The sequence below is a fragment of the Thermobia domestica genome, chromosome 5 (assembly GCF_964235325.1).
Source record: "Thermobia domestica chromosome 5, izTheDome1.hap1.1, whole genome shotgun sequence".
Classification (NCBI taxonomy): Eukaryota; Metazoa; Arthropoda; class Insecta; order Zygentoma; family Lepismatidae; genus Thermobia; species Thermobia domestica.
In genome coordinates, this window is record NC_137458.1 from 162,962,901 (window position 1) to 162,975,574 (window position 12,674).

At 31.9% G+C, this 12,674-nt stretch overlaps 1 protein-coding gene across 7 annotated transcripts in view; it reads right to left on the reverse strand.

The window, feature by feature from the left end:
* The window catches only part of LOC145686228 (cyclin-dependent kinase-like 4), a 188,722-nt gene that overhangs the window by 67,580 nt on the left and 108,468 nt on the right, over window positions 1–12,674 (reverse strand). For all 7 annotated transcript variants that reach the window (XM_081759302.1, XM_081759303.1, XM_081759304.1 and 4 more), the window contains exons 2-4: window positions 11,822–12,099; window positions 4,943–5,137; window positions 527–705 (exon numbers count right to left, since the gene is read on the reverse strand). In XM_081759302.1, the coding sequence (XP_081615428.1) occupies window positions 527–705; window positions 4,943–5,137; window positions 11,822–12,022 (575 nt within the window). In that variant the 5' untranslated portion in view covers window positions 12,023–12,099. The remainder of the gene's footprint in view (window positions 1–526; window positions 706–4,942; window positions 5,138–11,821; window positions 12,100–12,674) is intronic.

The window sequence follows — 12,674 nt, forward strand, 5'->3', positions numbered from 1 at the left end:
TGGTTCAATGAACAACATACGTATCCTTGACACGAATGGTCACAAATTTGATTTCCGAAATTCTTATCTCTCCGTGTCCTATTGTAATACTAATTTTTCTTTGCTTATTAAAAAAAGAAAAACTGAATTCTTATTAGTTGGCACGTTTTGTTGTTTACAAGTTACAATGGAGGCATTTCAATTCATTTATATGTATTTACAATACGAGTATTTCGGAAATTCATACTCGTAAAATTTCAGTTGTAATGAAGGCACAGCATTACATTATATTATCATGTAGTATTGTAGAAGATAACTCTGCTCACATTACATTAGCAAACTTGAAGAAATACATTAGAAAGGAGGCTATTAAGACTTGTGCAATGTAAGGTTGAATGTAGTTTTCCATCTGGTAGTGATATGACAGAATTTTCTACAATTTCTATCAACCATGGCCATAAAGTAAGTAAATTATTAAAACATCAAACGAAATAATAAAAAAATAAGGCTATAGATTTTTCAGTTAAAGAAGGTTATGTTGACTTACCTGCCATATTTGGTGTCACCGACCAGAAGCTCTGGAGCACGATACCATCGTGTAGCTACATAGTCCGTGTACATTTCTCCAGGTGACGCTAGAAGTCGGGCGAAACCGAAGTCACACAGCTTAATGACGCCAAGGCGAGATACCAACACGTTTTCTGGTTTCACATCGCGATGAATTATCTGGTATAATATAAATAAAGGATAAAATTGAATATATATTTTAACAGATTTTTAAAGAGGTACGTACATCTAACAAGAATAAAGTCATTTGGGTAATTTATTGCAAAATAATAATATATCGTCCCGTATTTTAAAAAGAAGTAATATTATTATACAAGTATAAATAAAACAAATATTTTATATGGAAATAAAAGTCAGATTGTTTCTCAATAGGTACCTAAATAGCATGACAAGATAGGTTTCGACTCAATCCTTAGCTCTTCTTAGTTATGCACTGGTACCTAGTGTACCCAGTCTGGACTGAAATATTTACTTTTTCCACTATTGATTGTAAAACGCCCCTTGCTTGGCGTTTTCTTTAGAACTTGGAATGCCCTTATTTCTTATACACGGGTTTACCTCACAACATTTTGATCCAGTTTTGATATTTCAAAAATAAATGGAGTTGGAAACAAACTTCAGACTGAAAAATTATTTTGGAAACAAGAATAGATATATTAGTAGTCTATGAAGAATTTTCAGCACATGTAGGCTCAGTCTCAGTGGGACTCTTGAGGGAAGTCACATCGTTAAAATTTAAATTTTATTGCTACAAGCTAAGGAAAGAAAGCAGTTTACTTTATACACTAACTTTACTTTATTACTTTCTGAAGCTGTATGAAGCTTTTATTATTATTTTTTATTTTGAAAGTCTGTCGTGAGTCTCATGCTATTATATTACTGCTACATATAAGCACTTTCTACATCAAAAAACTCTTAATGCCTTTTAAAAAAAAAATCATATCCTACTATATTCTTACATTGTCTCTACTATTTACTGTACATATTAACAATTGGTCATCTCGCACCATTGCTACAATTATTTTTATCTTAATGCTATAACAATCTATTATATAGCGCTTTACATTTTTTACTATATTTTTACAAGGTAAGTGCTTTCGTGGACACTGATAATTTGGAACTGAACAAAGTTGTACCGAATAGAGGCAGACAAGATGTCAGGCTGCCGAAAGACCATCATGAACAAGAGAAGTGCTCGAAAATTTTTCTTCTGACCTAGGCGCCAGTTCTCAAAACTAGGCATCATAATAATACAATTTGATACATGGGTATACATAATTTTAGTTTGGATTTAAATTATCTAGGCACCAAACTCGTATTTCCAATCGCCATGGCTATCTGCGGCCCGAGATTTTTCGAGCCTGAACAAGAGAAATATTGGTAGAAATTCATTATGTATTACATATGTGTTACTTTGAAACTTCAACGTTTTCTTTTCAATAACTTCCCACGAAATAATATTCTAAGCATACGAACGTAAGTTTATTTATATTCTTTCTCTCGTCAGTTCCAGGTGTGAGTAATGCTTGGTACAAGGTGGTACACTTGCAAAAGATTATATCGTGAAAGTATTGCGTTTTGTACGATTTCGGAGGTCCACAAGTAAAAGCGTATGAAAAGTTCAACATTTTGTTAAGTTTCATTAATGTAGGTTGGTTCGCTATATATTACTTCACACACTAAAATAGAATATTGTGTATATTACTCGTCGTCATAACATATCACAAGCGTTCATAGTTAAGGGAGACTGTGGATCAGTAGTGAAGTGCTCACCTCTGATGTGAGCGGTCCCTGTTTAGATCCCAGACTATTTGAATTTGTGGTGGATAATATCATGTTCGTGTGTTTTCTCGTGGTTATGGCGTTTCTTCACGCATGGCCATCCCGGCAATTATTTAATAATCATTCACTTTCCTTAATCATCTGGCTTTCTCAGTCTGCAGAACATAAACGTGAGACACGAAACTAGAAATTTCATTCAGTAATCAGTCAATTTGAATTAATTTGTTGTCATTACTTTGCTGTCACATATTTGTTTATTTGTTAGTTTAAACGTCAACTTATATGCTCAAAACACTTCAGTCAATTTGTAAATGTTCATCACACACGTAATGTTCAATTTACGAGTATGTTTCATTGGCTAAAGAAAATGGCAGTAAGCGCGAAGATATTATGGTGAAATAATACTGTTAATGTTTACAACACTGGAGAATTCCCATAAAACTCATGAACATGATTATCATCTTATGTTTGTGAGTCCTAGTGTTGAATTCAGCAGAGAATTTAGATTATTTTTACTTGAGAAAATGATTTCTCATGGGTAAATTTTCTCTTGCTTCCCCCTGAAGTCATAGCTATCGAATTCACGACAAACTGGAATCTTAGAAATTAGCACTCAACTATCAAATCGTACTTTTTTTTTTTTTTTTTTTTTTTTTTTACTTATTTGAAAACGAATCAAATTCGCATCGTAAATTCGGTTGGTGACCCAAACATGACGACAATAATTAGTGAATTAACACAGGCTGCAAATATTACCTATTTACGTGAAGGTACTAAATAAAATTACTATCACAACTGCCTTCGTGTGTTTATACTTATAGCATACATTGCAGTTTTTAAAAGAACCGGAAAACTTGGATGAGTACATATCACTTATTTCAAGAGTGACATAACTCAAAATTCCTAACTTTTCAGAAGAAGCATTTGAAAATTTCGAAACGCGGTGAAAACAACTTGGCGCAAGAACGACACAAGTGCTTTGAGGCGACAAGTTTTGGAAGTACAGCTGTGATTTTTTTTTACTAGAGATAGACATGAAGATTAGCTTTCATTTTCTGCCCATAAATCAATAGGGTGAATTTTGAGTTATGTCACTCTTGGACAGGCGATATGTTCATAGACACTGATTGTGTTGTACTGTTAAGGAAGGTAACACTAGTTAAATATTTAAGTAGTTTAGTAAATTCATTGCATTCACTTTATTGCTGAATAATACTTCAGAAATATATATTAGATACTTTATTGCATAATCTTGCAAATTGGTACACTGTAATATTGTTCTTAACAGTTCGTCTATATTCAAATAATTATAAAAATAGACAAATAGTTGACTTTCCAAAGAAACCGTACGTTTTATTCCTTTTATTCTTCGTTTTACTGACAACGTCGTACACACTTAAAAAACATGCATCGTATATTTTCGTAAGTCGTTTCCCCACAGAGCGGCGCTGACGTTTTCCCCTGAACCGACAGATGACGTACAAATATGATGGTCATTGTTTTAAACGTACGAGTAACAGACTTACGCTCAATCGCAAATTTCGACCAGTTAGAATCAATGCATGAGCGGAAGAAAGTACTTTCCTTAACCAGCTAGCTCTAAAGCATTTTGTAGTGCAATAATAATATAAAAAATCAGTGGAAATGTTCATTGTCATATCGGCTAAATTTAAGACAGGGAACACTCAGAGCTTCAGTAGGTTCGGGCCCCGCTAGACTGGGGGACTTCATGCATATTTTGAAGCTTTCTAAGAATATATGATTACCAAACACGTCTTCGGCATGGGCTATAAGGGTCCAATTTCCGCTAAAAACATCATATTCTGCATTAAACAGTATATTTCAGGTACTGAAGAGGAATAGTCAAATAACTTACTCATTTGATTTAGAAACTATCAAAATCAAATGCGTACCTGAATTTCAATGCATCATGTCTTTATTTTACAAGTTAATAAATATAATAAACATACAAGATATGAAGCTAGTTCAGCAACCTTTCACCGTTATTTTATTTTTATGAGTTCCCAATTACACTGTTAATAAGTATGTATGTTAATGAATACTTAACTGAATGATTATGTACAGAATTGATTAAGAGATTCAATGACCTCCTCGCTGATCTAGTGGTTAACACGGACTCTATGGTATACGTAGTTCCAGGTTCGATTCCCGGTGGAAGAGCATAAAAATTTAATTTCACAGTTGTGCACTTTCATTAATCATTCGTCCTCTTGAACCTAAAGGCCACAACAGTGGAATATTAAGCTAAAATTTCATTTCCTTAAGAAATTCAAACTAAAAAAATAGGGCGAGCAGTGTTGGCAACATCAAATATTTTATTTTCCACTTCTTGAACTATTTGTGTTGAGTAATGTATTTATCATTAAATTCAATAACTCTGTGTGTAAGACATATACTGGATACACGATTATGCAATGCCAAATTCCCAACTTTTTTCTGTAATATTTGTACTTCATATCAAAACTTAATTATTTTATATTTAAACTATTTCATTTAAACTACGTTTAATACTACCAGGGTGGACTCCTTAACCAGTACAGAGAAGGTTTCGTTACTCATTATCTCATATGCAATGATGTTTATAATTACTTACGTTATGTGAATGACAAAATTCGATTCCCCTGAGTACTTGGAAGATATGTCTTCTCGCAATCTCTTCTCCAAGGCCACTCGTATGCTCCTCCAGCTCATCTAATACAGTGTGGTCCATGAACTCAAAGACTAAATAGAAACGACGCTTCCGGCGAAACACTTCGATCATGTTCACCAAGTTCTCATGGCGTAACTTCTGCAGGGACAAAGGAAGAAGACCAATAGTTAATATCATGTAGATTAACTTTAGATCTCACCTTGTTATGTGCTATCTATTTTCTCCATGTTCTGATAAAACCTTAAAGAATTTATTAATAGAATCGAGTAAAACTCATTTAATAAGACAAATATTCTAGAATCAAGATTTTTGTATTCTTATTGAAATAAATTAAATATTTTATAAGAAGAAAAATTATCATTAATGTTTAAACATAAGAAGAAAAGTTACCATTAATGTTTGCGAAATCATAATTAGTAGAGAAAGGATTTTTATGAAATGTCATGCTTGAGATCTATATGTTTTGATACGTATAGACTTCATTTCGCATGAGAAAAAAGTTCATATTTCATAATATTTTGACTAAAGCTTTATATTTTATAAATACTTCATATTTTGTTTATATTTTAATGTGTTATGTCGAAGTTGTCTTAATTATAAACATTTTCGTGGAAACGCTAACAAGTTTTTTTAATTATATTTCATTTTTATTTATTTATTTATTTATTTATTTATTTTCGCTCTTTAAGCTTTTGCAAGCATTTCTGAGCAAAATTCTCAGAAAGCATTTGCCTTAGGCCATAAATCTACGATTATTTTCAGACATTCTTGAGGATGACTAGTTCTCAAACCTTTGGAGGTGTTTGGCAGGAAGGGGCTGGTGAATTGAATTTCGCTGTCCATCAGTTGCTATACGTCATTGTTTATTATGACTGTTGTGTACAAGACATGGAGAATTATATGGCAGAAATATATAATAAGATGCCGAAAGCTAGAATTCGAGATTGGTACTCTGGATTTAAATATTACCATATAGATGGGTATGAATGATATTATCGAACAATGATAATACAGCAGTAAGTAATCCTGTGTCAAATATTTCTTTAGCAATGTGTGCAGTGCAAGTTTTTGAGACTTTCAGATCATTAATTTCGCAGTAATTATCACCAAACATTATATTCAGCTGAAAATATTTAGACTTGCTACTTTTATGATACTAAAAACATTTTTTTTTTAAATTCTGTATTTAAAGTTTTATTTAAGATTTAATGCTTTCGGATATTTAAATAGCTTATGTTCTTAATCTATCTCAAATCCTTTATTTTCTTTACTAGTGCCAGCAAATTGTATTTATGTTAGTTATATTCTTTTCCACTTTTTTATTTTTTATTTATTATTTTTTTAAATTCTCGGATATTAAACTGGATATCACTAAGATCTGTATTTAACACTGAAGGGACAGCTTTGACCAAGACTTTACCAGCTGTGCCTTCCAGGCACGAAACTTTTTGCAAAGGAAAAAATTAAGAGTGCCTTTGCTTACGTCCATGCACATTTTAGAAAAATTCCAGAAATTCTGGAGAAATTAGAGGGAAGCCATCTGCTGCTGCACAATTCTTTGCGGAATTTGGAAGAAATGAAACATACTTTGATGCAGTACCTGGAATTGCGGTAAGAAGGGCTTCTGCTAAAATCGAAAATGACCTTCAAAGTAACAGATCACTTTCGAACTTAGTCTAATGTACTAGGAGGTAAACGCATACCTATTCTAATAGATATAATGTAAAGAATGTAGCATGATACAAGCATGCTCCTATTACTTTATGTAATCTGGAGCGAAGCTTCTCATCATGCAAAACTATCGAAAGACTAAAGTTTTAAACTGTTTCCAAACAATATGAAGAAACTTTTATTTACTGCAATAAATAGTAGTTCTGCGTATGATATGCAATACTGAGGATGTAATTTTTTTGTAAGCAAAATAGTTTTTTTTTTTATTTATATCAGAAACAGAAAAATACTTCGAAGTATATGCTCACATTTCTTCATACTGTGGAAATTTTGAGTTTCATTCTTTCGTAAAATTTTCTTCATAAAACTCCGTGCTCTAATAATTAGTTTAAGATAAATGTTACACAAAATAAGTACTATCATAATTAAATACTGGACATTAAGATCCTTAGCATCAGTGCATAAGGATTCTGCTAAGTTTACTACTACTACTACTACTACTACTACTACTACTATTATTATTATTATTATTATTATTATTATTATTATTATTATTATTATTATTATTATTATTATTATTATTATTATTATTATTCTGCTTCGTTGCAAATTGTTTCAAAATTTAAAATGTCTAATTTGGTTGCTAGCGTTTAACAAAACATTAAGTAACTTTCAGATTTTGAGAGAATGCAAGAATTGAAATAGGGATTACTATTGTCAATAAGATGTTTCCTTTTCATACTCTATCCTTTTATAATTCAAACTCGTATGCAAGTTTCGTTTCTGGTGTTTCATTCTAATTCTCTTTAGAAAATATTTTTACCACACACCAAAAACTTTGTTTTAAAGAGCTCTTTTATAATTGACAGTTCTTGTCAATTCCCAACGTTTCTCTTAGCCAGATACCATGTTACTAACATCAAGGCTTCATAACAATAAACATTTATTTCATATAAAAGAATAAGGGCAACACAATAATCGTTCAGTGCTAATAATTGAAGCGAATATTAGCGAAGCTTCTACTATTCGACTCTATTGACATTTGTGTGTCTTTTCGTCTGTCTGTCCTCATTTTCATCGATAATTAAACTTGAAATGTGACTCCCTTTCAGTTTCCTGTATTAACCCTATTATTTGAGGTTGCAATCCATTAAGTATAAGGGGAGAGGGTAAAATCAACCTCAAGTTGCAAGTTCACAAATGTACATGAAAGACAGTTTCCCAATATAAACCAAGTAAACATTTTTCGATTAACCAAGTGAACAAAGTTTTTGGTCAAAACTCAGCGTATAATTTGTTCATGAAGTTCTGAATGTAATCCCAGCTTCGGGTTAAAATCTACCAAGAATAAAAGTGTGAATTAATCCTCCTCCTTTCCCACGAATTTAAGGAAATGTGTTTTATAATAGTTTTTTTTTTTTTTTTTGTTAAAAAGTGTTCAATTTTGGCATAACATGTATATTTTCTTTAAGGCTTCCCTATCATCCCTTTTGCAGAGAGTTAAAATCAGTAAAGTAATCGATTCACCCTACTGGACCTCCCCCCTCGATTTCTTTTAAAGTTCAAAGATTATTTTTTTCTAAAATTTATTCAGATTTCATACAATATAACGTATATTTTCTTTAACTTCTTCTTCTTCTTTCCCTTCCCCCCATAATTTAGATTTCCTCGATAACTTATATAAAACTCATTCGGTTTTAATACAATATTATGTATATTTTTCTTGACCCTTTTCTGCAATCCCTTATATTTGTAATTAAAATAAGGTAAGAATGAGCGGTGAATTTAGTCCCAACATGTAGTATAGATTACTCTTCTCCAATTAAAAAATACATTTCACTATAATTTTCGTAAAAACATCTTTGACTTTGGAGGAATATGACGCATATTTTCTTTGAGGTATCCAATGATCCCTTCTGAACAATATTTTAGAATGATCGGTGAATAATAAAGGGTGTATTTAACTCTTCCAGATTTTAAAAATGAAATTTCACGGTAACTTTTATAAGTTTATTCCATTCTGGCACACTATGATATGTGACAGTTTCACAACATTCTAAAGTAAGTTAAACTACATAGCAAGTTGTATTGTGTATAATTCAAACAGAATTCGTATTCAACATAGAGTGGCAATATTCTTTTAGAGGATTCAGATAATAACTTCAGTTGCGATGTTAGACAAGTAGATAAGTAGATAAGTAACTTTTTCCTCTATCGTATGGTTTTTGCGGTTTATGAACCTGGCAACACTAGATGGGGTGAAATTCATCTAGTTTGAAAAGTTTAAATTTTAGATTACTACAAAGAAAACAGAATATATTATCGACGAGAAAACGTTGGATAAAGCAAGGTAAAAAGACATTTCGAATGAATTAAGTGAAATTTGATACATGTTTTTAGAATGATATAATAAAGAAAAATATAAACTTCTTTTAGTATCCATCCATTTCATAAAATTGAGATACCTTTATGACATTTGTTGTAGTATTACTAACGACAACATTTCAATAAAGATGTAGCAAAATTTTAGTAAGAAATTTAAAAAATATATTTTTTGTTAAATCTAACTAATAGTAGACGCAATGAATTTAGTCCTTTCATGTAGTATGGACTACTTCACCTCCCAATTAAAAATATCTTTCAAGATAATTTTCATAGAAAAAAAAATCTTTGACTGGAGGAATATGATGCATATTTTTTTCTAATTATCAGTGGATATTAAAATTAAGTTCACATTTGGAAGTTAGGGATGTATTGTCTTCTCTTGAAAGGCGACTTATATATAAATCGATTAATGTTCATAGAATTCCTTAAATATATTGAAAATTTCTGTGTAGATAAAGAATATGAGGGCACTTTATAAAATCATTTCACATTATTTTTCTTGCTTTCAATACATGCATTAGTACAGTATACTTAAGATAGTTTTTCCTTGGTGCATGAGCAAATAATTGGTTAGTGATATGCTTAATGTGCCTACAGATTCACGTCCCCCGATTTTAAACAAATAGATTTTTAAGTACATGATTGGTGTTTTGTTGAAATTTACAGACATATCGTTTGGAGTTAGTGGAAGAGAAGAGGAGGATTGCTCGCTTCAACAATACAGAGCATCACTAGTTACTGCATTAAGCAGCAAGATACAATAAGCAAGATGAGTGAATTTATATATGTTATTAAAAAAACAACTATTATAGTTAAGGTAACTTAATGTACCTATATAGTTCGGTGTAAACAATTATTTTAAGAATTAAAGTTGTTTTGCCTTTTTCACCATTTACGGTGTTTATTAATTAGGTGCACCAGCCATAGGCCAAGTATACTAAAAATGCGATATTATTGAATTACTAATATAAGAATTGAAATATACATTTAATGAAATATATAAAAATCTTACAAATAGTGGATATCGCCATTTGTATTTTTTTTTTTTTTTTTTTTTTTGGCCGACTTTTAAGTCATGTTACTTGAATTGTATGTTTGAGTAATTGAAAGAAAGTGAAAGTATAATTCTGTGGAGTCATAATTGAGTATAGAAAATGTCAGAGTCAGGTATATAAAGGAATTGTCACAATAAGGATGTATAACTGTCAAAATTGAGAAGGAATTCCAGCTGGGTAAAGGGTGCCAGTTATCCAGATGGTCAGGGTGAAAAATTTGGGAAAAGTGAAAAAATAAGTAGAATAAAAATGTAGAATACTTATGGATGTTTGTGTATGTACCTAGGTATTTGTTGATGAGTGTGAAAATGTGTGTACTGTGTAAAGTGTGAAATTTCCACTTATTCCTTTTCCTCTTCTTAGCGTCGCGCTAGGGAATATTTTTACTAACACGACCACCGCCGAACTCCCAATTAAAGTTGAGTGCATACAAATTACCTGGGATTATAAGATTACATTGGTTGTTTTCCAAAATTCTGTGAATTTAATAATAATCATTTTGTTCTACTCATTTTTACAAGTGTGGACCGCGGTGGCTTAGTGGTAGAGCGTTCACCTCCGATGATTGGGGGTCCCTGGTTCGATCCCAGTTCGCGCCAAGTGAACTTTGTGGTAGACAAACACTGTGTGCATAGGTTTCCTCGAAGCTCTCCCGTTTCCACCCACTTTCTTCATTCCGCCATTTCATTCATTTCTCAACATCACCGTCTCCTTTAGCCTAGCCGGCATAACCGTGGGGCGTAAAACTTAAAGATTTCATTTTTTATTTTTTTTTTCATTTTTTTCTTTTTACAAATATGTGTATATTTTTTCCTCAAAATACTCATATTTATTACATCGATTCATTCTAAACATACGTATTATCATTGTTATATACATCTGCCCCAAAACATTTCCCAATAGTTCTGATCAGCAAACGTGGAAGCTGATGTAGGTAGGATAGTCAGATTTGTACTTCGTACTGAGCTAGAGAGAACATTGTTCTAATAGTTCATTATGAGATAAAGCCTTGAACTCAGGTATGCTTTTGAATTGATGGTAGGAAGGGAAGCGGCCCATTACCTCTTGATCTTTATGACTACTATCAACGATTAGAAGATTATAATCAGCTATTACTATAGTGATTAACAAACCTTAAATCAAATAAAAGGAATGACTGGGAGTTGGAAGTTATCTATTACCATTAGCTAACACAATATTCATTTTGTATACAGTCTTATGTAACTTTTTGTAACACTTATAGAGCAGCTACAAGGACGGTACTACAACACATATGTGTATCAGTGATTCCAACTGCAATATTGGAAAAAGAATTATAATGAACTATTACATACCCCAAAGTTTTTACTAAAATAGGGAGAAGGCTCCAGAAACTAAACATTCGAAGCCCGTGAAGACGGCATCCAAGGAGGTCGAAACGATGGAAAGGAAGATTATAATCAGTGGCGTATTTAAGGGGGGCTTCCGGCTTAAGCACCACCACCCCGAAATTGTATTTACCATATTAAAGTAAATTAAATATCTTGGAGAATTTTCACATTTCTAGGAACAAAGTTAGCCAAGCCCCCTCGAAACAAAATCGTAAATACGTCACTGATTATAATACAGCACAAAAATTTAATATAGATTATGTACAGTATAGATTATAATAGATTGTAATTAGATTAAGTACAGTAATTTAATATAAGTGAATAAATATAGTGAAACATACCTTCAGCATACGAATCTCCCTGAGCGCCATCTTCTTGATGGCATGATCATCCTCGTTTTCGAGGAATCTCTTAATGGCGACCATCTGTCCCGTTTCCCGATGTCTACACTTCATCACCACCCCGTAGGAACCCTCGCCCACCACGCCGAGATTTTCATACTTCTCCATGGCTAATCCACGCTGCTTGATCACCACACACATGAGCCAGCATCTTCCACTAAACAACTAGGAAAAGGATCACTTCCTCAGTATACAACTTCTTTTTCTGCTATCAGCTTCTATAAAGGAAACAAAAAATACAGAGTTGTAAGCAAGGAATTCGAAAGTAAGGCTTAAAAAGTACAGAGTAATTTTAAAATTGATCTTAACCTTAATTACTCAAATACACATTGAATTCGCAACAGGATATAAGATTTTACTAGAAAATTTTCACATATTTTCCTCACTTACCATCACCATTAAACTTTATTATTTGAGTCAATATGGATGCCATCAGTCAGTATTGCAAAACTAGTATGCAGAAATATCTCAATATTATGTTGTGTTATACTGTAGCAGTATAACTGTTTCTAATTACCAGTGCCAGGATTTTGAACTTGATAATTAAACCAAATTATCTAAAAGCGAAATTACTTTTTAACTTTTATATTTAAATTTAAAAAGTTACCTTAAAAATTCTAGCTTTTTAATATTTATATGATGAATCATTAATTACACAATTGTAAAATACTTCAAATCTAAGAAATTAGTGATTTTGTTTCCCTTTCGATGAGCACTTAGTTAAAATTATCAAAATTATTATAGATAGTGTACCTCATAATTCATACACTGATGTACAAAATTCAAACTTGTA